The 22,782-nt window shown below is 38.2% G+C and overlaps 1 protein-coding gene and 1 pseudogene across 1 annotated transcript in view; both read left to right on the forward strand.

Annotated features, from left to right (window-relative positions):
* The window catches only part of DNAH12 (dynein axonemal heavy chain 12), a 169,278-nt gene that overhangs the window by 24,513 nt on the left and 121,983 nt on the right, over positions 1-22,782 (forward strand). The window contains exons 10-17 of the mRNA XM_069560621.1: positions 226-382; positions 1,478-1,569; positions 8,385-8,563; positions 11,835-11,970; positions 14,217-14,342; positions 15,760-15,894; positions 16,468-16,661; positions 17,382-17,625. Coding sequence (XP_069416722.1) covers positions 226-382; positions 1,478-1,569; positions 8,385-8,563; positions 11,835-11,970; positions 14,217-14,342; positions 15,760-15,894; positions 16,468-16,661; positions 17,382-17,625 — 1,263 coding nt within the window. The remainder of the gene's footprint in view (positions 1-225; positions 383-1,477; positions 1,570-8,384; positions 8,564-11,834; positions 11,971-14,216; positions 14,343-15,759; positions 15,895-16,467; positions 16,662-17,381; positions 17,626-22,782) is intronic.
* On the forward strand, positions 5,383-7,063 carry LOC138424173 (tyrosine--tRNA ligase, cytoplasmic pseudogene; annotated as a pseudogene).

Genomic DNA, 22,782 nt, shown 5'->3' on the forward strand with positions numbered 1-22,782 from the left:
GCTTTCTAATATAATCACTCAACATTATAATTCCTTATAGATATTTGTTGAATGATAAAAAACTAAGCCAACTAAGGTTTTATATTTTAAATCATTATTTTGCATCAAGTTATTTTTTTCCTGGACCATTGAAACCTGAAATGAATTTAAGTATAATATAAGATCTGCATATAGATCAACAGTACAGATATTTATTTCATGAATTGTCATTTTTATATCTGTTAGAATGTCCAAACAGTACCCTCTTGGCTATCAGGAACTTCAACACCTGTGAATCTTGACACAGAACTTCCTGAACACGTGTTACAGTGGGCTCTTGATACGCTGAAGGTAGCAATACATCATAACTTAGAAGGCGCAAGAAAACATTATGCAACATATGGTATATATGACACAGATATTATATCTCTTTTTTTTGTGATAAAAAAATGCCATTTTATTTTTACTAGAATTTTGTCAGATATTTGGTGGTCTGGATCTGTTATGAAAGACCAGAGAGAGCAGGAAGTGAGCATAGGCATGGCTTCTGACAGAGTCATGGATCAAACCCAAGAAACCTGAATTCTGTTATTCAGTCCAAAGGGTGAATATTAACTGGAGCAGGGTCATAAAGTCAAAATGTAGAGAGAAAGGATGCTGATATAAGCAGAAAGTTAAATCAAGGGCAAAAGCAAGGTAATTTCTAACAATTTCAGCTAATCATCTCTTCAAGTATGTTATGGGGTCAGGATAAATAGTTGTTATTTGACATTCTATTAACCAAAACCTTTTATTAACTGGCTTATCTGTGAAAGTGTTAGTCACTCGGTCGTGTCTGACTCTTTGCAGCCCCATGAACTGTAGCTCTCCAGGCTCCTCTGTCCATGGAATTCTCCAGGCAAGGAAAATGAAGTGGGTTGCCTTTTTATACTCCAGGGGATCTTCCTGACCCAGGGATTGAACCCACATCTCCTGTATTGGCAGGCAGATTCTTAACTACTGCACCATCTGGGAAGCCCTTAAAAACATTAGTTCAGAGTAGTGTTAAAAATGTTAGTCACACAGTTGTGTATGACTCTTTGTGACCCCATGGACTGTAGCCCACCAGGCTCAGGCTTCTTTGTCTATGGAATTCTCCAGGCAAGAATACTGGAATAGGTAGTTATTCCCTTCTCCAAGGGACCTTCCCAACCCAAGGATTGAACCCAGGTCTCCCGTATTACAGGTAGATTTTTATTGTCTGAGTCACCAAGGAAGCTTTATCTGTACCTCTAAGTTATTTTATATAAACTATTATTTTTATTTTAAAAGTCTACTTTTAATCTGGTTTGCTTGTTAGGTTTATTTTATGTAATTATATCTATTCCTGTTAATGTAGGTTATTAGTCTATTAATACTATTTAATTAAATAGGCTGCTCTAGTCTATGACTATATAAAAAGCACTTTATCTTTTTAAAAGAGTGTAATTGAGATTTAAATTAGATTATTAATTTTCAGTTGAAAAGTACAGTTGGCTCATTGATGGGACTGCTGTTAAGCTGATAGAGACTTTTCAGGCGCAGGATCATACTTTTGATGAATACACAAAGGTATGTTTTTTATTAATGCTTTTTTGAATTTATTTTTAAAATTAAGATTTTTTTATTCTAAAAAATAAATGCATTGGTCTGAGTTAATAGAATTTCTAATTCAAAACATCATTCTAGTAAACTCATATGTTCATCTAATAATTCCCTTATTCATTTAGCTCATTCATTGATTCAACAAAAATAACTTTTCATCACATTCAGACACATAGCAATATTTTGGTTATACAAAAATAAATAATATATAAGCATTATCCTCAAGAGGTTATATTGGACATGGAAACCAGACATAGAAATAACAACTGTGAAAGTGAAAGCTGATTAGTCGTGTCCGACTCTTTGCCACCCATGGACTATACAGTGGGTAGCCTATCCCTTCTCCAGGGGATCTCCCCGATCCAGTAATCGAACTGGGGTCTCCTAAATTGCAGGAGGATTCTTTACTAACTACACTATCAGGGAAGCCCAACTGTAATATTTTGAAGTTAGTACTAGAATGGAGATAGGGACAAAGTGGCATGGAAGCTCAGAAGAAGGAATGGCTACTTTTGCATCGGTAAGTTGATGAAGAAGTGAAAAGTGGGCTGGGCTTTGAAATAGATGTTTATAGGTGAAGAAGAGAGGAAATGTAACATAAGACAGGGCCAAAAGTATTTAGAGGTGTTCAGAGAACGTTGAAGAAACCCCGCATGGCTGAGGAATGAACAGAGGAGCCTGGTGGGGCTACATTTCATGGGTTGGGAAAGAGCTGGACACAACTGAGTGGCTGAGTGCACACGCACAGCTGAAGAACAGGTAGTTAGGAATACAATATCTAAGGTATTTTGTGTTTCTGTACAAATTTTAGAATAATTGTGTTCTAGTTCTGTGAAAAATTCCATTAATACTTTTAAAAAATGTTTATTTTTATTTATTTATTTGGCTGCTTTGGGTCTTAGCTGTGGCACACGGGATCTTCCAGCATCCTGTGGGAATCTTTCATGGCCTCTACACTGGAAACTCAGGTCTTAACCACTGGAATGCTAGGGAAGTCTCTGACTGTGTTTTTTTATTTTGTTTTGTTTTACCAGTGTATGGGTCCTGCTTTCTTGTTTCTTCGTATGTCCCATAATTTTCTGTTGGAATCCGGACATTTTAGGTAATATACTGTAGCAACATCCAGGCACTGGTCTCCCTTCCAGTTTGCTATTTTTCTTAGCTTGTTTATTTGTTTAGAGACTGGGCAGATTATTTTAGTGACGTCTGTTTTGCTCCCCACACCCTCCGAAGTACCAAGTGCTGCTCCTCAGGGAGCCACAGCGTCGGGCATGCCGAAAGTCATCCTGGAAAGGCCATGGTTTCAAATGTCTTTCTTCTCTCTTTCTCTGACTATACGTGGCTGTTAGTCTTCACTTACTGCTGGTTAATTGCTGTATTGTTTTCAACAATTCCATAGAGGTATAAGTTGCTCTACTGTAATCAAATTCAGACTCCCTTGAAAAAGCAGTTGCCAGAGTCAGTGTTCGATAGTTATTCTACCCCAGGAGGGATCCTACCAACAGTCTCCTTCCCTGGCTCTTTCTCTCAAACTAGCTGGTCTATGATTTAGCCTGAATCTTCACCAAATCACTGAATCTTCCTCACAGTTGCTCCTTACCACAACCTCCACTGTTTTTGAGGGCACAGTTAGGCTTGAATTTTTCCATGTTCTGTTGCAATGGAAGTCAATTCCTTTGGGAAAAGATTAGGAGGTATATGTGTTATGGCATGCTTTTCCTTCACTTCCAGGCAAAATGTCTGAGCCAAGGCCTTGGAGCTGGGAATGGGGATAGTGACAGGCTTCTCTCAGTGACAATCCCACTGAAGAGGTTGCACACTCAGTGGAGTGTGTGCATTCTAAGTCACTTCAGTCATGTCTGACTCTTTGAGACCCTGTGGACTGTAGTCTGCCAGGCTCCTCTGTCCATGGGATTTTTCAGGCAAGAATACTGGAGTGGGTTGCCATTTCCTTCTCCAGGAGATCTTCCCCACCCAGGGAATTGAACTCGCATTTCCTGTGTCTCCTGTACTGGAGGCAGGTTCTTTACCACTAGTGCCATCTGGGAAGCCCAGACTCAGTGGAGTAGAGAGTACTAATCTGAGGTTAGCCTTGTCTCTTTTCTGCTATGGAGCTGCCACCTTCCCGGTGAGGGTAAATGTGATTGTGTCTCAGTATTTTCAGTGGTACCATGACCAAGATCGACCCTCCCTTCCATGAGTGGTATTTGTGTGGTACAAGGGAGTTCCTACCTTCCAACTACATTCACCAAGAACCTAGCTTTAACAAAACTAGTTAAGCCATCCAACTGAAACCTGAGTGGTGAGGGAGCCCTCTGTTCTTAACTGCACTTGTCTGGAGTGGAGTTTCCACATTCTGAGCTGGCAGCAGGGTGGGAGGAAGTAATCCAGGTTTAAATACCACAGATTCTCACTTTTCCTTCTAAATTTTCATAAAGTTTCACCAATAGATGTTTGTTTATTTTCTGTGTACTCTTATGACCATTTTAAGTGATTTTAAATTAAATCCTTGTTTTTAAAATAATGTGTTAGTCACTCAGTTGCGTCTGACTCTTTGCAATCTCATGGACTGTAGCCCGCCAGGCTCCTCTGTCCATGGAATTCTCCAGGCCAGAATACTAGAAGGGGTAGCCATTCCCTTCTCCAGAGGATCTTCCCTGGTGACTCAGACCGAAAAGAATCTGCCTGCAATGCAAGAGTCTTGGGTTGGATCCCTGGGTCAGGAAGATCCCCCGGAGAAGGGAATGGCAATCCACTCCAGTATTCTGGCCTGGAGAATTCCATGGACAGAGGAGCCTGGTGGGCTACGGTCCATGAGATTACAAAGAGTGGGACACAGCTGAGCAACTAACACACTTTAATATTCATCACTTTCACTGGGGACCATGTCCACAGAACTCCTCACATTGTCATGTTGGAAGTCTTCTCTGGGTTTCTTTCTGTGATTTTAAAAATATGACTTCTTTTAAGATTTTCTCTTTTTTGATGCTTCTCAGCTATTTGACTGTGAAGTGCTTTTTGTTGTTTCTTTTGTATTGTTTCCTCTTGAGAAGATTGAGATTCTTAGATCTGTATAGTTCTTATCAACCTTGAAAAATATTCACACATTATTGCTTCATTTTAAAAAATTTGTCTCCTTCCCTCAATTCTGGAATTCTAGTTTTATGTATTTTAGACTGTTTAATGTTACTGCAAAGGTTACTGAAGTCTGTTCAGACATTTGCATTGTTTTCAACGTGTCATATTTTCTTTGATCCAGACCTTTTATTTTCCATATCTGTTAATCACATCCCAGAAAAAATGGATGATGGCCCTTGAGGATAAAGGGCCATCTGTTCTCCTTATTCTGGTGCCATCAGTTCAACTGACTATTTGGCATATTTTTAACCAAGAACCAAGACTACTCAGTGTAGCCTTTGAACCAATTAATACCTTCAGTTCCCTTAAACACTGAAAATTTTAAGCACACTCATCTAAATACGGGAGACTAGAAAAATAAAGTAGCCTTCAGAGCGAGGAAAATGAAGAAAAAGTCTCCTTAGTGAAGAATAAAAGGAATATGAGGTATTTTGGTGGGGGGTGGAGGTGAGGTGAGGAGGAAGGAAAAGAGGAGGAAGGTAAAGAGGCAACACTAAAGATGGATTGTGAAATTAAGTCAAAGTTGCCCAAAGTTGACAGGTATGTTTCACTTTCCATAAAGCTTGTCACAATATAACGTGTCAGGTTTTCTTCTACACTACTTTGCTTAAATAAAAAAAAATTAGAGCAACCGAGAAAGGGGCCCGGGTGCCGGGCTAACTGCTGGAGACAGCAGCGACAGAACCATGGGGGATTCTCTGAGCCCTGAAGAGAAGCTAAACCTTATCACCCGGAACCTGCAGGAGGTTCTCGGGGAAGAGAAGCTGAAGGAGATACTGAAAGAACGGGAACTTAAAGTTTACTGGGGGACAGCAACTACAGGCAAGCCACATGTGGCTTACTTTGTGCCCATGTCTAAGATCGCAGACTTCCTGAAAGCAGGATGTGAGGTAACAATTCTGTTTGTGGACCTGCACACATACCTGGATAACATGAAGGCTCCGTGGGAACTTCTAGAACTTCGAACCAGCTATTATGAGAATGTGATCAAGGCAATGCTGGAGAGCATTGGGGTGCCCTTGGAGAAGCTCAAGTTCATCAAAGGCACTGATTACCAGCTCAGCAAAGAGTACACGCTGGATGTCTACCGCCTCTCTTCCGTGGTCACACAGCACGATGCCAAGAAAGCCGGAGCTGAGGTGGTAAAGCAAGTGGAGCACCCTCTGCTGAGTGGCTTGCTGTACCCGGGGCTGCAGGCCTTGGATGAAGAATATTTGAAAGTGGATGCCCAGTTTGGAGGCGTTGATCAGAGAAAGATTTTCACCTTTGCGGAGAAGTACCTCCCTGCACTTGGTTACTCAAAACAAATCCATCTGATGAATCCTATGGTTCCAGGATTAACTGGCAGCAAAATGAGCTCTTCAGAAGAGGAGTCCAAGATTGATCTGCTTGATCGGAAAGAGGATGTAAGGAAAAAACTGAAGAAGGCCTTCTGTGAGCCAGGGAATGTGGAGAACACCGGCGTTCTGGCCTTCATCAGACATGTCCTCTTTCCCCTCAAGTCTGAGTTTGTGATCCTTTGAGATGAAAAATGGGGTGGAAACAAAACTTACACAGCTTACTTGGACCTGGAAAAGGACTTTGCTCATGAGGTTGTACACCCTGAAGACCTAAAGAATTCTGTTGAAGTTGCCCTGAACAAGTTGCTGGATCCCATCCAGGAGAAGTTCAATACTTCTCTTCAATACCTGCTCTGAAGAAACTGTCCAGTGCTGCCTACCCAGATCCCTCAAAGCAGAAGCCAGCTGTCAAAGGCCCTGCCAAGAATTCAGAACCAGAGGAGGTCATCCCATCCCGGCTGGATATCCGTGTGGGGAAAGTCATTAGTGTGGACAAGCACCCAGATGCAGACAGCCTGTATGTGGAGAAGATTGATGTGGGGGAAGCTGAGCCACGGACTGTGGTGAGCGGCCTGGTGCAGTTTGTGCCCAAGGAGGAACTGCAGGACAGGCTGGTGGTGGTGCTGTGCTATCTGAAACCCCAAAAGATGAGAGGAGTTGAGTCCCAAGGCATGCTCCTGTGCGCTTCTTTAGAAGGGGTAAACCGCAAGGTTGAGCCTCTAGACCCTCCTGCAGGCTCTGCTCCTGGTGAGCGAGTGTTTGTGAAGGGCTATGAGAAGGGCCAACCAGACGAGGAGCTGAAGCCCAAGAAGAAAGTCTTTGAGAAATTGCAGGCTGACTTTAAAATTTCTGATGAGTGCATTGCACAGTGGAAGCAAACCAACTTCATGACCTAGCTGGGGTCCGTCTCCTGTAAATCGCTGAAAGGGGGGAACATCAGCTAGCCAACCTGGCGTCTTCCTCCCTTTTCTCACCATCCTTAGTCATCTGCTCTCTCCTTAATTTGCTACGTCCGTCACCTGCTTATCCATCTCCCAGGACACTGAAGCAGGACATTCAGGACTCTTTCAGGCACAGACTGGGTGAGGGGCAGCTCAGCCTCCCTAGGATCCAGGAGCACCCTGTCTGGCTGCAGGGAGAGGCTGACCTGGGGAGTGAAGGGGAGTCCAGCCCTACCTTCTTCCCTTGGCAGCTGACCTGACAAATCTGGCTTCAATGTAACGTAACTCAGAAAAAGTCTATGCCATAACCCTTCCAATTGGAAGAATATTGGTTTCCAGTTTTCCTAGAGTTGTCATGGCAGCCATGTCTCTGGCTGGGATCTGGTGCCTGAACCAGGCTAATTACAGCCTCTCCCCAACAGGAAACTGTGGGATTTGAAAAGGGGAGGGAAGGGAAAACAGAGAACCTAGTGGTCTACCAAGTGGCTGGCAGCTTTCCCCCAGCATGCCAACTCTGAGGCTTGGTGCTGGGGGGTAGGACCTGCCCCAGGGCTCCTGGAATGTCCTTTGATCATGCTAGGTGGGGATACTCCCTCAACCAGCTGTGTGGTGTTGGATGGCACAGACTGGTTTTTTCTTCGGGGAGGGTGGGGTACTTCTCCATAAGCCATCTCAGAACCACTAAATGTCGCTGTCATAAATTCAAATAAAATATTTGAACAAGAAAAAAAAATTACCCCAGTGTGTCTAGGTATTAAGAATTTGTATAAATTGCAATAACTTGGAACTTTGGTAACAGCAGGGCATAATGTTTCTCTCCTGGATTATTTTGACCAATACCAAAAAGTTTCTTTTATTTATTTTCCTGAAGATTGAACTAGAATTTTCAATGGCCCAACCAAGTATTAGTGAGCTACACAAATTGTCACATGATAAAGATTTGCTTTTAAACTGAGAGATATGTGGCTTTGATCATATTCTTTTTTTTTTTAATTTTAAAATCTTTAATTCTTACATGCGTTCCCAAACATGAACCCCCCTCCCACCTCCCTCCCCATAGGTGGCTTTGATCATATTCTTTTTAATAGTTACTGAGGGGAATTTCACCTTGTGACATGTCCAGATATTTTTGATGCTATAAATGGCATTGTATTGGATATTTACTGTTAAATTGGTAAATTCCTTAATGAAAGGACAGGGGGGGAAATTTGGTGCAACAATGGAAAGAAATTTAATTCCTTAGCAAAAATAAATGGATTTATACTTATAGTATATAATTAATAATTTTACCATAATACTGTACTGTCAAATCACAGATGAATTTGAAAATCTAACCATTTTTGTTTTAAATCCTTTTTTAAAGTTTATAGGAAAATTTTTCAATCTTGCTTCAGAAATAATGCTTTTGCCTCAGTGGGTTCATTTCCCTATGGTGCGTTTGGATTGTGAAGATTTGAAGACAGGCCTAACAAACAAAGCAAGAGCCTTTGCAAACATGTTGCTAAATGATATAGCTTCAAAACATAGGAAAGAAAATGAAAGGTAAGTAGAATCAGTTGCCAAACTCAGAATTTTAGAGTAAAAGAGATATTGGGGTGTCCCAAAAAAAAAAATTCCACTGGCCTTCTTACAGGAAAACCCAAATGAATTTTTGGCCAACCAGATAGTTTGCTAATAGCAATTCTTGTTTAAAAATATAAGATTAAAATATAAGTGCTTACAGTGTTTTTTCTCCAGCTTCAATAAGGATTAAAACTAATATTTATATAAAACACTTAGCACAGTGCCTAGAACATGGTACTCAAGAAATGTTAGCTGTTTATTTTCCCAGAAGCAATGTGAGAAAATTATGTGCTTTGAAATCAGAGAGACCTGGATTTGAATCCTGGCTCTACCATGAAGTAGTTCTATGACTCTAGGCAAGTTACTTAATTTCCCTGAGCCTCAATTTCCTGCTGTGCTAGTTATGAAAAATAATACCTTGCCTTGCAGAACTGATGTTAGATCACAGATAACATTTGTAAAGGATTTAGCACCATGCTTGGCAGAGAATAGGTACCCAAGAAAGGGAGCTATCACATCAATAAATATTTTCAAGTCAATAAAAAAATATGACTGTCAGAAAGTTAAGTGTTGGTTAGCCATATTTTATACAAAATTATATTACACAATGATGTTGAAGATGATAAAGTACTAGACACTTCCTTTCTAACAATCCCATTGAGTAATAGCAATGACAATACCACAGTTAATTTTAAAAATGATTTATGTTTGACACGACTTTTTGGTATTTACTTTTGTAATATTGGTCATTTTTCTGGAAAATTCTACTACTTTCAACAAGTAACTGTCTTATTATAAACTCATGGCAGAAGAGCAGTTGAAAAGTTGTCCATTTTCCTCTGCCTCGTTCATGCTTTGGTTTCTTCCTAAGTTCCTTATGCGAATTAGATAACATCAAAAGAAGGAAATGGAAACTTCCCTGGTGGTCCCGTTGCTAAGACTCTCTATTCCCAATGCAGGGGGCCCAGGTTCCATCTGTGGTCAGGGTACTAGATCCCACATGCCACAAATGAAAGATCCCACATGCCACGACTAAGACCTGCTGTAGCCAAATAAACAAATAGATAGTTTTCTTTAAAAGGAAATGTGTACCACTGTGTTAAGCATAATTTATTAAATAAATTAATAATAAAGAGCAATTTTCTTACTTCACAGTTTGGTTTAGTATCTGCTTGGGCAAACTTGCTCGCACTAATCTTGTTTGCCCTCTTTCCTTTTCTGTTTTGTTTTGTTTTTGGCTGTGCCGCAGAGCCTGGGGGATCTTAGTTCGCCGACCAGGGATTGAGCCCGTGCCTCCTGCAGTGGAAGCACACAGTCCTAGCCACTGGACTGCCATGGAACTTCCACCTCCTTTTCTTTTAATTATATTGTTGCTCCAAAGGGACTCAGATTCTGCTCTAGAAAGAAGAAAGCACCCACAGTAGAATCATCTGCCTATTTTTTGCATTATCAACATTAATATATCCTTCTAAAAAACTATTTTTCTAAATAATTTAAAAGATTTACTTATTAATATTTATTTTTGGCTGTGCTGAGCCTTTGTTGCTGTGCACAGGCTTTCTAAATTGCAGCAAGAGGGCACTATTCTTTGCAGTGAGCGGGCTTCCTGCTGTGGTGGCTTCTTTTGCTGCTGAGCACAGGCTGTAGAGCTCAGGCGTGGTGGTTGTGGCACACTGTATTTGTTGCCACCTGGCATGTGGGATCTTCCTGGACCAGGGATCGAACTCGTGTCCTCTGCAGTGGCAGGTGGACTCCCAACAACTAGACCACCAGGGAAGCCACTCTTAAAATATTGATAATCAAAAGTCAACCGTCGAACTCCCTTGGTGATCCAATGGTTAAGAATTTGCCTTCCCATGCAGGGGGTGTGGGTTGGATTCTTCGTGAGGGAGCTAAGATCCTACATGCCTCACGGCCAAAAAACCAAAACATAAAGCAGAAGTAATATTGTAACAAATTCAATAAAGACTTTAAAAATGATTCACACACACACAAAAAAGCTTTAGGAAAATTGCTGTCAAGCCCTACGTGATCTGATTTCTGTTCATCTCCTCTTTTTGGTATTGACACTGCTCTGCTTGCTATTCCTAAACTATTCAAAGCTTTTTGCTACCTCAGGCTTTTATCCTTGTTATTTTTCTTCCTTGGAAGCTTTCCCCCTGATATTTGTAAGACTCTTTTTTTTCTTTCTCTCATTTTGAATTATCACCTCTCTAGAGAGATCATTCCTGGTCACTTTATATAAAATTCTGGTTCCTTCTCTATACGCCATCATTCTTTATCCCTTTACTTTTTTTTTTCTTCATAGAACTTTTTACTACCTAACACTGTGTTGTATATTTATGTATGTTTTGTCTCTCTCATCAGCTTGAATGTAAGCTTTATGATGATAGGGACTTGATCTATTTGGTGTTACATCTCCAATGCTTAGAACGTTGCTTAGCACACTGTGGGTATTCAATTATTTATTAAATAAATGAATAAGTATAATTACATAATGTAAATGAAATACCTGCACAAACTAAAATTTATTTTTAAAATAATTTACCTCTTTTGTACTTTGTTTTTGCAAGGAGTTTTTCTGATATTTCTATCAATGGCATGACAATCCTGATACTGCAAAGCATAAGGAAAAAATTCTATGAAATATATCTTAGTTAAATAATGGGTATAGGTATAGGGTTTCTATTAATAGATTCATACATACATAGACTTTCTGAAAGAATCATGGATTTTAAAAATGTATGCAGAGATTTGATCTTTTCAGTTGCCATGTTTCACAAGGGACATTACTGCTGCTAGTAATAATTAAGCTGATGATTATACTAACACTATAGTTACCAGTAATTGAGAGTGTACTATGCACTGGGCTCTTTTGCATTAATTATTCATTATTGTATTACAACAATCCCATAAGATGAATTTAATAACTTCATTTTACAAATATGGAAATTAAGCCTATGAAATTCACATAAATACTCAAAGCTAGTAGCAGATGAGGCAGGATTTAGATACAGAGCCGCCTGATCGATCCAAAGCATGCTCTATTTCACACTGAAAATGTTGCCTTAATTTTATAGATTTTATAAATCTATGGTGTATCCTGAGTTGTGTCAGTTGTTATATTTAAATATTTTAAGATACCTAACTGATTGTTTTTAGGATCACAGTTCCTATTTTATAGTAATCATAATTGAGCGTAATATAGCATTAATTACTGTACCTATAATAAAGCAAGGTATTATGTCAGTATTTGCAGTGAATTTGAAGCAATTAAAGAGCATGCATTAAAAGTTCCTGAGACAACAGAGGAAATGATGGAGCTTATATCTTATGTAGAAAAAGCCCGAACTGTAGGAATTCAGGAGTTGGTTTCACGGATCAAGGTAGGAATTTTTTAATTTACATAATAAAATTTTTTTTTCATTGTGAAATATGGTACACATATTGGAAATGAATAACACATATGGTTAAACAAACTTATAAAGTGAACACCTATGTTGCCACCACCCAGGTGAAGAAATAGGATATAGCCAGCATCCTAGAAATCCTTTGCATATGACTTTCTGACCATAATTACTTCCCTTTCTCCACCTCTTAGAGGTGTCAACCTGGTTTCTACAGTAATCATTTTTTTCCTTTAGTTCCTCCATACGTGCATCCTTAACAAAGGTTTAAAAAATATTTTATTTTATAGTTTCTACATTTAGTGGTACATATGCTCATGCCTTCTCCAACACAAAGTTATATACCTATTCACCTATATTATACTCTAATTTTTGTTTAAAAATATGAGATGCAGGGAGCCTCCCTGGTGATCCAGTGGTATACAGACTTGCTGTACGCAGGAGACTAACACAACATTGTAAATCAACTATGCTGCTAAGTCGCTTCAGTTGTGTCCGACCATAGATGGCAGCCTATCAGGCTCTGCCATCCCTGAGATTCTCTAGGCAAGAACACTGCAGTGGGTTGCCATTTCCAATGCATGAAAGTGAAAAGTGAAAGTGAAGTCTCTCAGTCATGTCCGATTCTTCGCGACCCCCTGGACTGCAGCCTTCCAGGCTCTTCAGTCCATGGGATTTTCCAGGCAAGAGTACTAGAGTGGGGTGCCATACTCCAATAAAAATTAATTTGAAAACATTATTATGATTGGATGTTGAATTTTATTTTTTGCATCTATTGGTATGATCTTATGCATTTTCTCCTACTATCTATTAATACAGCTAGTTCTATGAATCAGGTTTTATTGGGTTAATTTCTGTGTGCAATATAATACATATATAATGCATTCTGAACATTATGTATATTATATACATATACATCCTATGTGTATCTCAAACAAAAACTCTTAAATGAGCCTTTGAATCTGTATTTCAGTTCTTAAAAATTATAGCACTGCGTATAGATCAATGCAAGTTATAAGCAGTAAAGATATTTAATGTCTTATTCAAGTAAATCTATTGGTTTAAAAAAAATTTTTTTTTGCCAGTCACTCCTAAACTCTTTCTGGACAATTGCTATATACTAATGGTAGGACTTCCCTGGTGGCTCAGACGGTAAAGCGTCTTTCTACAATGCGGGAGACCTGGGTTCAATCCCTGGGTGGGGAAGATCCCCTGGAGAAGGAAATGGCAATCCACTCTAGTACTAATGCCTGGAAAATCCCATGGACAGAGGAGCCTGGTAGGCTACAGTCCATGGGGTCGCAAAGAGTCGGACACGACTGAGTGACTTCACTTTCAGCTTCAATGGTAGGCAAAAGAAGTGGTACTGTTATTGAAGATGCAAAACAAAATAAAAGATGTTAAAATCTTTGTCACCACGGATTAAAAAATTAAATACATAAGAATAAAACTAAAATCCTTAAAAAAAAACAAGAGTTACTGAAAAAACGCATATTTGATCACCATTTTCAGCCGTATACATGGATAATCAAGTACTTTTATCTTAAGTCAATTGCAAGTGAAAACTATTAAAAAACTTTAATTTTGGTATGTGTTTCTGTGTGTGTTAGTCCTCCATTCGTGTCGACTCTTTGTGACCCCATGAACAGTAGCTTGCCAAGCTCCTCTGTCCATTGTATTCTCTAGGCAAGAATACTGGAGTGGGTTGCCATTCCCTTTTTCAGGGCATCTTCCCAATTCAGGGATCAAATCTGGATCTCCTGCATTGCAGGCAGATTCTTTACCATCTGAGCCACCAGGGAGCAAACTAAATGCTTTTACTATAAAAGTCTTCAATTGTGTGCTATGAAGCCAGATAAATAATCCTATAGTTATTGAAATACCCATGTGATTTGGGTGATATGAAATATCAGTTAATAATCTGAGTCAGATTGAAATTTGAAAAAGTATTAGAAATTGTTGTTTCTCTTTTTCATAATGCTTTAGGGCTTCCCTTGTGGCTCAGCTGGTAAAGAATCCACCTGCAGTGCGGGAGACCTAGGTTCCATCCCTGGGTTGGGAAGATCCCCTGGAGAAGGGAATGGCTACCCACTCCAGTATTCTGGCCTGGAGAATTTTACGGACTGTCCATGGGGTTGCAATGAGTTGGACATGACTGAGTGGCTTTCACTTTCACTGACTTAGATTTTCTACATGGTTTAACATATCTGGATTTTCTTCTATAGGAATCCAAACGCCGGATGAGTTACTTTTTAGATGTATTTCTATTTCCTGCAGAAGACTTAGCTTTAAATTCAGCTGTCCTTATGTGGCCTTGGAAAATTAATCCCATCTTTGATGAAAATGATGAGGTAAATACATTTTTCCTTATGTATTTTTGTATTCTGTATTTTAAGTTCAATGTTCATTTAATTTTCATATATACTTGCCATCTATGTTTTTTTGACGTTACACACTGCTATATTTTTTAAATTTGTTTTTGGCTGCACGTGGGCTTTCTCTAGTTGCAGAGCGTGGGGGCTACTTTCTAGTTGCGGTAGCTTCTCCTTGGGTGGCTTCTCTTGTTGTGGAGCAGTCTGTAGAGCTCACAGGCTTCAGTAGTTGTGGCACAGGATTAGTTGCTCTGAGGCCTGCAGAATCTTCCCAGACTGGGGATCAAACCCACATCTCCTGGCAGGTAGATTCCTGTCCACTGTGCAGGGAGCCCCTTGCCATCTACTTTTAAAAAGTAACTTCATGTGTCGGTATGAGTTTGGGATTAGAAACATTTATGGCCCCGCAGGCTTAAGACAGGCTTAACCCACAAGGTTTTAAAAAGTGGAACTGACATTAAAAAGTTAGAACTGTTATCAAATTAATAATAGGGGGATTCCTGGTCATCCAGTGGCTAGGCTCCATGCTCCCAACGCAGGGGACTGCGGTTTGATTCCTGGCCATAACTAAGAGTTCTCAAGCTACAACTAAGAAGTTTGCATGCCCCAGTGAAGATCCCTCGAGCCACAGTGAGGACCCAACACAGCCAAAATAAATAAATTTTAAAAAAGGAAATTACTAAAAGAATAACAATCATAAGCACTGTACTCAGTACTCTCCATTTATTAAATCATTTAATACTGACAAAAATCCCAGGTGCTCTTATTTCCCCCATTTCATAGCTGAGAAAAATGTGTCTCAGAGAAGTTAAGTAACTTTCCCAGGAGGAAGTTGCAGATTCAGGATTTTATATTAATACTGAATATAGTTCAAATTTTGTAAAAGTCCTAATTTAAGCTAGCTTTTCCTAAATTGGGAAGTGAGATAGTATAGTAATGAAAAGCATTGACTTCAGCCAGATAATCCAGAGTTCTAATCCAGATTTTGGCTTTCATGATCTTGTGACATTGGACTTGCCTCTTAATCTCTATATGCTTAAATTTCTTCATCTCTGAAATGAGGATATAATACTTGTGGTAATGTAGGTAAAGTGTTTAATAATTCTCGACATAAGAAATGCTCAATATATGGTAGGTTTTATTATTTTCCCAGAATCTGTTAAATAGTTAAAATATCTACTTAAAAATTATTATGGTCACTTGGGAGATACAGAAAATTTTTTCTGTGTAATTTATTATTCTTTTCCTTTCATATCTGTCAATGTTTTTTGTACAATGTTTTACTTTTACATTGCTGATGTTTTTTGTTACTGTACAAAGCATTTATATTTCTCATATGATCATTCTTTGTTTTGTGGCAAAATAATTAACATGATGAAATTGTTTTCTTTTAAAGCTCATTGAGAATGCTAAACATAGAAAAGAAAATGAACTAATAGCAAAGAGAGAGAAACTGATTTTGGAAGTAGAAAAGGAATCACGGCGCATGGAAGAATTTGCAGAATTTGCAGAATTGGACCGCATGCAACAGGTCTGATAAATATAGACAGTAGCTGTGGCAGGCTGGTAGATAAGTATAGGACATGTTTGTATAGGGTTTCCCAGGTGGCCCCAATGGTAAATAAAGAACCTGCCTGGCCAATGCAGGAGACATAAGAGATGTGGGTTTGATCCCTGGGTCGGGAAGATCCTCTGCAGGAGGGCATGTCAACCCACTCCAGTCCACCTGTCTGGAGAATCTCATGGACAGAGGAGCCTGGCAGGATACAGTCCACAGAGTCGCTAAGAGTGAAACATGACTGAGGCAACTTAGCACGCTAGCAGGCATGTTTGTATAATATAGAAAAGCATGTGCTTACTAAGGCAAAAAGGGGCCTGGAACTGCTGCTAATTATGTAATCTTTTTTGTGGGTTAGTTTTCTTTTTGTTAAGTAGACATAGCCATTTTTTGCTTTCTGTCATAATATTGCTGTGCAGTTGATATATAAAGCTGCTATATATATATATATATACACACAAGGACATAGCCTATGAAGTATTGTTTAATCTTATTTTTATAACATTACTTGAGTATTTCTTGAAATGAAAAATGCTTTGCTTTCAGTATGTGACAGATGTAAGACAACTACAAAAACGTATTCAGGAATCTGAAGAAGCAGTTCAGTTTATTAATAAAGAAGAGGAACTTTTCAAATGGGAACTGACAAAATATCCTGAACTGGATAAATTAAAAGTTAACATTGAGCCCTATCAGAAGTTTTTTAATTTAGTTTTGAAGTGGCAACGAACAGAAAAACGGTAATTTCTGGTAATGTAATAAACAGTTCAGCAAAGATATAAAAAGATTTATAAAACATACATTGATTTTTATTGCTGTTGTTGTTGGCTAAGTGTTTAAAAGTAGGACTTACCAGTCCATTTGATAGAAAAACCAAATATCATATAGGAGAAGCGTCAAATGTTGCTAGGGTACCACCTAACCTTATTAATATAATATCTAATTAAGTCTCATTTGGGTTTTCCAGATTTGATTCCATTTTTAATGCAGTTAGTTGATTTGACTCATGCTTAACACCAAAAATTAGAAGTATGGAGTCAAAACAGCATTTTATTTGGGTACCATTAATTGTCCATTAACAATCTGATTCATATTTTAGCACATGCAGCATAGCTTATGTGGTGGATTTAGTATTATCTCTGTCATCAGCTCTGTGTGACTGAGAAAAACAGTTACCTGCTCTTGCTCAGGATGCTTGGGGCTGGTGCACTGAGATGACCCAGAGGGATGGTACGGGGAGGGAGGTGGGAGGGGGGTTCAGGATGGGGAACACGTGAATACCCGTGGTGGATTCATGTTGGTGTATGGCAAAACCAATACAATATTGTAAAGTAATTAGCCTCTAATTAAAATCAATAAATTTATATTAAAAAAAAAAACAAAACACAAGATGAAGGACCTAGCCTAAGGCCTCTTAACACACCAAAAGTCTCTGAGTTTAATATTATTTTTTCTTTCAGGTGGATGGATGGAGGGTTTTTGGACCTTAATGGGGAAGCCATGGAAACTGATGTAGAGGAATTTTCCCGGGAAATTTTTAAGACTCTGAAATTTTTCCAAACAAAGCAAAAGAAGGAATTACAAGAAAAAAGAAAAGCAGCAAAAAGACGATCTCTGGAAGAAGAGAAACTTGAAGAGGAACCAAAAGAGAATCCTACCATTACTATGTGCACTACAGTAATGGAGCAGATAAAAGTTTTTAAGGTATGAACACATTTAATGGCATTTTAGAAAGCCCTGCTGGAACTGTTTGCAGCAAGTGCTAATGAAGAGAAATGGAAAAACTGGAAAGCAAAACCAAAGCTGAATCCAGAAAATTTAGGATCTATTTCTTAATTCATGCTTTATTCTGTCCTGAGGAAGTCATCGTAATCAGTCCCTTCACAGAACATGCTAGAACATGCTTGACAAATAGAAAAGACTTTAATGACCAGGTACACTGATATGAGGAGGATAAAAAAATTACTGAGTAAACAGGTCGGCCTATACTGTGAGCAGCAGCACAGAGTCCCAGTTACCTGAGAAAGCTTTGAAGTCATACTACCTAGGTTTATATCACACGTCTGTGCTTAGTAATGGCAATATGCCCCTTGTGTAAGATAGTTAGCCTCTCTCATGTGTCACTCACCTCATCTTTAAAGAGAGGATAGTAACAGTTTTTGCGGCAGTAAATAATGCATCCAACCTCCCAAGGCAGTGGTGGCCGTGGTTCATACGGCTGGTAGAGCCACGCTTCCACTGTCAGCATGCTCCGAGTGCAAACTGTCATGGGATTTTCAGCATGGTTCCAGTCCATGTCTAGCACTCTCAGAGATTCTGTGAGCTGCCTGAAAAAACTTTTAAACTGCTTTAAATTATTTTTAATATTTAGTAAATACACATGGCTTACAAATATAAAAAAGATACACCTGAACTTCTCCTTGCTATGTTATTACTTTCTTTTGTATACTTAAGAGTTTTTTTTAACACATATAACGATATGAGTATATTTTCTAAATCTCCTATCTTTTTACATAAAATTAACATGCTGTATGTATTATTTCCCCCATTGTTTTGGTTAATTTATCTTAGAGATCTTTTCTTGCTATATATAGAGTTTTTTCATTATTTTTTATACCTATAAATATTATATATTGGTATAAAAATTTCTAAGTATGAAGTGAGAACTGCAAGGTAAATTGCCAAAGAGTAAATTTCAGGTTCAAGTCTATAGTTGAATTATCTTCTGTATGTGTTTTACCAATATATACTTACACCAACCTTGAAAACATAGTGTCATCATACTTGGGTTTTTGGTAATCTACTAGTAGAATTTCATTTTTCTTATTACATAAAGTGTTAAGCATAAATTAATATATTTAAGAATATTTTGTATTTCTTTGCTTGTCAACTATTTGGTCTTATCGTTGTCCATTTTTTAATAGTTGGTCTTTTTCTTACTGATTTACAGGATATAAATAGTTCTGGAAACAGGACTAGGAAGACTAGACTTTGTATGTTAATATTTTATTGAGGATATTTGAGATTATATTCAGGAGAGATATTGGTCTTAATTTTCTTGTAATATCTTTGTCAAGTTTTGTTATCAGGATTATGTTGACTTTTTGAAACAAGCAGGAAATTCTATCTCTATTTTCCAAAAGAGATTTGAATGAAATTGTTATTATTTCTTTTAAAAATATTTTAGAGAAACATTTGCCAGTGATACCATTGACTTGGAACTTTATGGGAAGGATTTTGAAAGCAGTTTTATTTTTTCAAAATAGATATAGGAATATTTGGGTTTTGTATTAATTTTATGTCAGTTTTAGTAAATTGTAATTTTCAAGGAAATCTTCCATTTTTGAAAACTGTTAAATTTATTGCCATAAAGTTGCTCATGCTGCTGCTGCTGCTGCTAAGTCACTTCAGTCATGTCCGACTCTGTGCGACCCCATAGACGGCAGCCCACCAGGCTCCCCTGTCCCTGGGATTCTCCAGGCAAGAACACTGGAGTGGGTTGCCATTTCCTTCTCCAATGCACATAACATTTATTTATCTTTTAATGTTTGTGAAATCTTTAGGAGTAACTCCTTTTTCATTCCAAATATTAGTAATTTTTATTTTCTTTCTTTTTTCTTCAGTTAGAGATTTAGTTGTAGTTTATTGTTAGCATTTAAGCCTTTGGTTATGTTTTACATTTATCCAGATGATATTCCTCTTTTCCTTTCTTATCAGCAACATCCATTATTCCTGTCTTCATAGCAGTGCACCATCATAATCTCTGAAAGTCATCTTGAGATGGAAGATAAATTGTCCCATACCACTAGTAGTATCAATAATTTTTTTCCCTGCTATTTTCTTTCTTTATTTTTGGCTGGGCCACGTGTGATCTTAGTCCTTCAACCAGGAATCAAATGCGCTCTCCCTGTTGTCACTCGGACTTCTAATACTATATTGAATAAAAATGGTTAGAGTAAGCAACTTTGTTTTGTTCCTGAACTTAGAGGAAATGTTTTCAGCTCTTCACCATTGAGTTTGATGATAGCTGTGGGCTTGTCATATATGGCCTTTAATATATTGAGGTATGATCCCTCTATACTCACTTTGTGGAGAGGTTTTTTTTTTTTTAATTATAAATGGACATTGAATTTTGTCAAAAGCTTTTTCTATATCTATTGAGATGGTCATATGATTTTTATTCTTTAATGTGGTTAAAATTGATTACTTTGCAGATATTGAATCATCCATGTATCCTTGGGATAAATCGCACTTGATCATGATATATGATTCTTTTAATTAATTGTTGAATTTAGTTTGTTCATATTTTGTTGAGGATTTTTGCATCTATGTTCATCAGTGATGTTTGCCTGTAATTTTCTTTTTGTGTGTTTTCTTTGGTTTTGGTATCCAGGTGGTAACTGGTCTTGTAGAATAAATTTGGAAGCATTCCTTTCTCTGCAATTTTTTGGAATAGTTTCAGGAAAAGTGTTAACCCTTCTTTAATTGTTTGGCAGAATTCACCTGTGAAGCCATCTGGCCTGGGCTTTTCTTTGTTAGGCATTTTTTATTACTAATGCAATTTCATTACTGATAGTCTGTTCATACTTTCTATTTCTTCCGTATTCAGTCTTGGAAGATTTTACATTTCTAGGAATTTATTAACTTTTACTAGGTTGTCTATTTTATGGTGTATAATTGTTTGCAGTAGCTTCTTGTGATCCTTTGTGTTTCTGTGGTGTCAGTTGTAACCTCTCTTTCATTTCTGATTTTATTTATTTGGGCTCTCTCTTTTTTTCTTAATGAGTCTCGTTAACGGTTTATCAATTTTATCTTTTAAAAGAACTAGCTCTTAGCTTCATTGATCTTTTTCTTTTTTATTTTTAGTTTCTATTTTATTTATTTCCACTCTGGTCTTCATTATTTCCTTCCTTCTGCTATCTTTGGGGTTTGTCTGTTCTTCTTTTCCTAGTTCCTTCAGGTTAAGGTTAGACTGAGAATTTTCTTATCTCCTGAGGTGGACTTGTTTGCTGTAAAATTTCCTTTTAGAACTGCTTTCACTGTGTCCCATGGATTTTGGAATGTTATGTTTTCATTTTCATTTGTCCCCTGGTATTTTAAAATTTCCTGTTTGAGGTTTTCTGTGATGCATTGACTCTCTTTTTGTGGTAACTGTTACATGGTTTTGGTTTGTAGTTATCAGGAGGTTCATTTATAACAACCTATTACAGATGTCTATTTTAAGTGGATGATTTCTTAAGTTTGAATGCTTTACATTTTTACTAACCTCCCCTAATGTTTTATCCTTTTTACATCTGTTAATTTTTGCCTAACTGCTATTGCAGATAGAGATGATTTTTTACTGCTTTTGTCTTTTAACTTTCCTCCTAGCTTTATGAGTGGTTAATTAACTACTTTTTCTCCAGGTTTGCCTTTACCACTGAGATTTGTCCTTTTACAGTTTTGCTTATTTATACTTGTTATTTCTTTTAATGTTTGTTGTAAGATCTGTTTGGTGGTGATAAACTCTTTTAGCTTTTTGCTTGTCTGTGAACGTCTTTGTCTCTTCTTCAGAGATAAAGATAAATCTGAAAAATAACCTTGCCAGGTAAAGTTTTCTTGGTGGTAGTTTTTTCCTTTCATCATTTTGAATATATTGTTCCACTTCCTTCTGCAGAGTTCCTGCTGAAAAGTCTGCTTAAGGTCTTATGGGATTTCCCTTGTACAATACATAACTAGTTGCTTTTCTCTTGCTGCTTTTAAGATTCTCTATTTATCTTTAATTTTTGTCATTTTAATTATAATGTGTCTTGGTGTGGACCTGCTTGGGTTCATCTTGTTTGAGATTCTCTGTGCTTCCTCAGTTCAGTTCAGTTCAGTTGCTCAGTCATGTCCGACTCTTTGCGACACCATGAATCGCAGCACGCCAGGCCTCCCTGTCCATCACCATCTCCCGGAGTTCACTCAGACTCACGTCCATCGAGTCAGTGATGCCATCCAGCCATCTCATCCTGGGTCATCCCCTTCTCCTCCTGCCCCCAATCCCTCCCAGCATCAGAGTCTTTTCCAATGAGTCAACTCTTCGCATGAGGTGGCCAAAGTACTGGAGTTTCAGCTTTAGCATCATTCCCTCCAAAGAAATCCCAGGGTTGATCTCCTTCAGAATGGACTGGTTGGATCTCCTTGCAGTCCAAGGGACTCTCAAGAGTCTTCTCCAACACCACAGTTCAAAAGCATCCATTCTTCGGCGCTCAGCCTTCTTCACAGTCCAACTCTCACATCCATACATGACCACAGGAAAAACCATAGCCTTGACTAGGCGGACCTTAGTCGGCAAAGTAATGTCTCTGCTTTTGAATATACTATCTAGGTTGGTCATAACTTTTCTTCCAAGGAGTAAGCGTCTTTTAATTTCATGGCTGCAATCACCATCTGCAGTGATTTTGGAGCCCCCCCAAAATAAAGTCTGACACTGTTTCCACTGTTTCCCCATCTATTTCCCATGAAGTGATGGGACCGGATGCCATGATCTTCATTTTCTGAATGTTGAGCTTTAAGCCAACTTTTTCACTCTCCTCTTTCACTTTCATCAAGAGGCTTTTTAGTTCCTCTTCACTCTCTGCCATAAGGGTGGTGTCATCTGCATATCTGAGGTTATTGATATTTCTCCCGGCAATCTTGATTCCAGCTTGTGTTTCTTCCAGTCCAGCGTTTCTCATGATGTGCTCTGCATATAAGTTAAATAAGCACAGGAGGGTATTTATTTCCTTCTCTAGGTTAGGGAAGTTTTCAGTTAATATTTCCTTAAAGAAGTCCCTCCTCCTTTCTCTCAATTTTCTCCTGCTGGGGTCCTTATAACATGAAAGTGAGTACACTTGATGT

The sequence above is a fragment of the Ovis canadensis genome, chromosome 19, assembly GCF_042477335.2.
Source record: "Ovis canadensis isolate MfBH-ARS-UI-01 breed Bighorn chromosome 19, ARS-UI_OviCan_v2, whole genome shotgun sequence".
In the NCBI taxonomy this organism is placed as follows: Eukaryota; Metazoa; Chordata; class Mammalia; order Artiodactyla; family Bovidae; genus Ovis; species Ovis canadensis.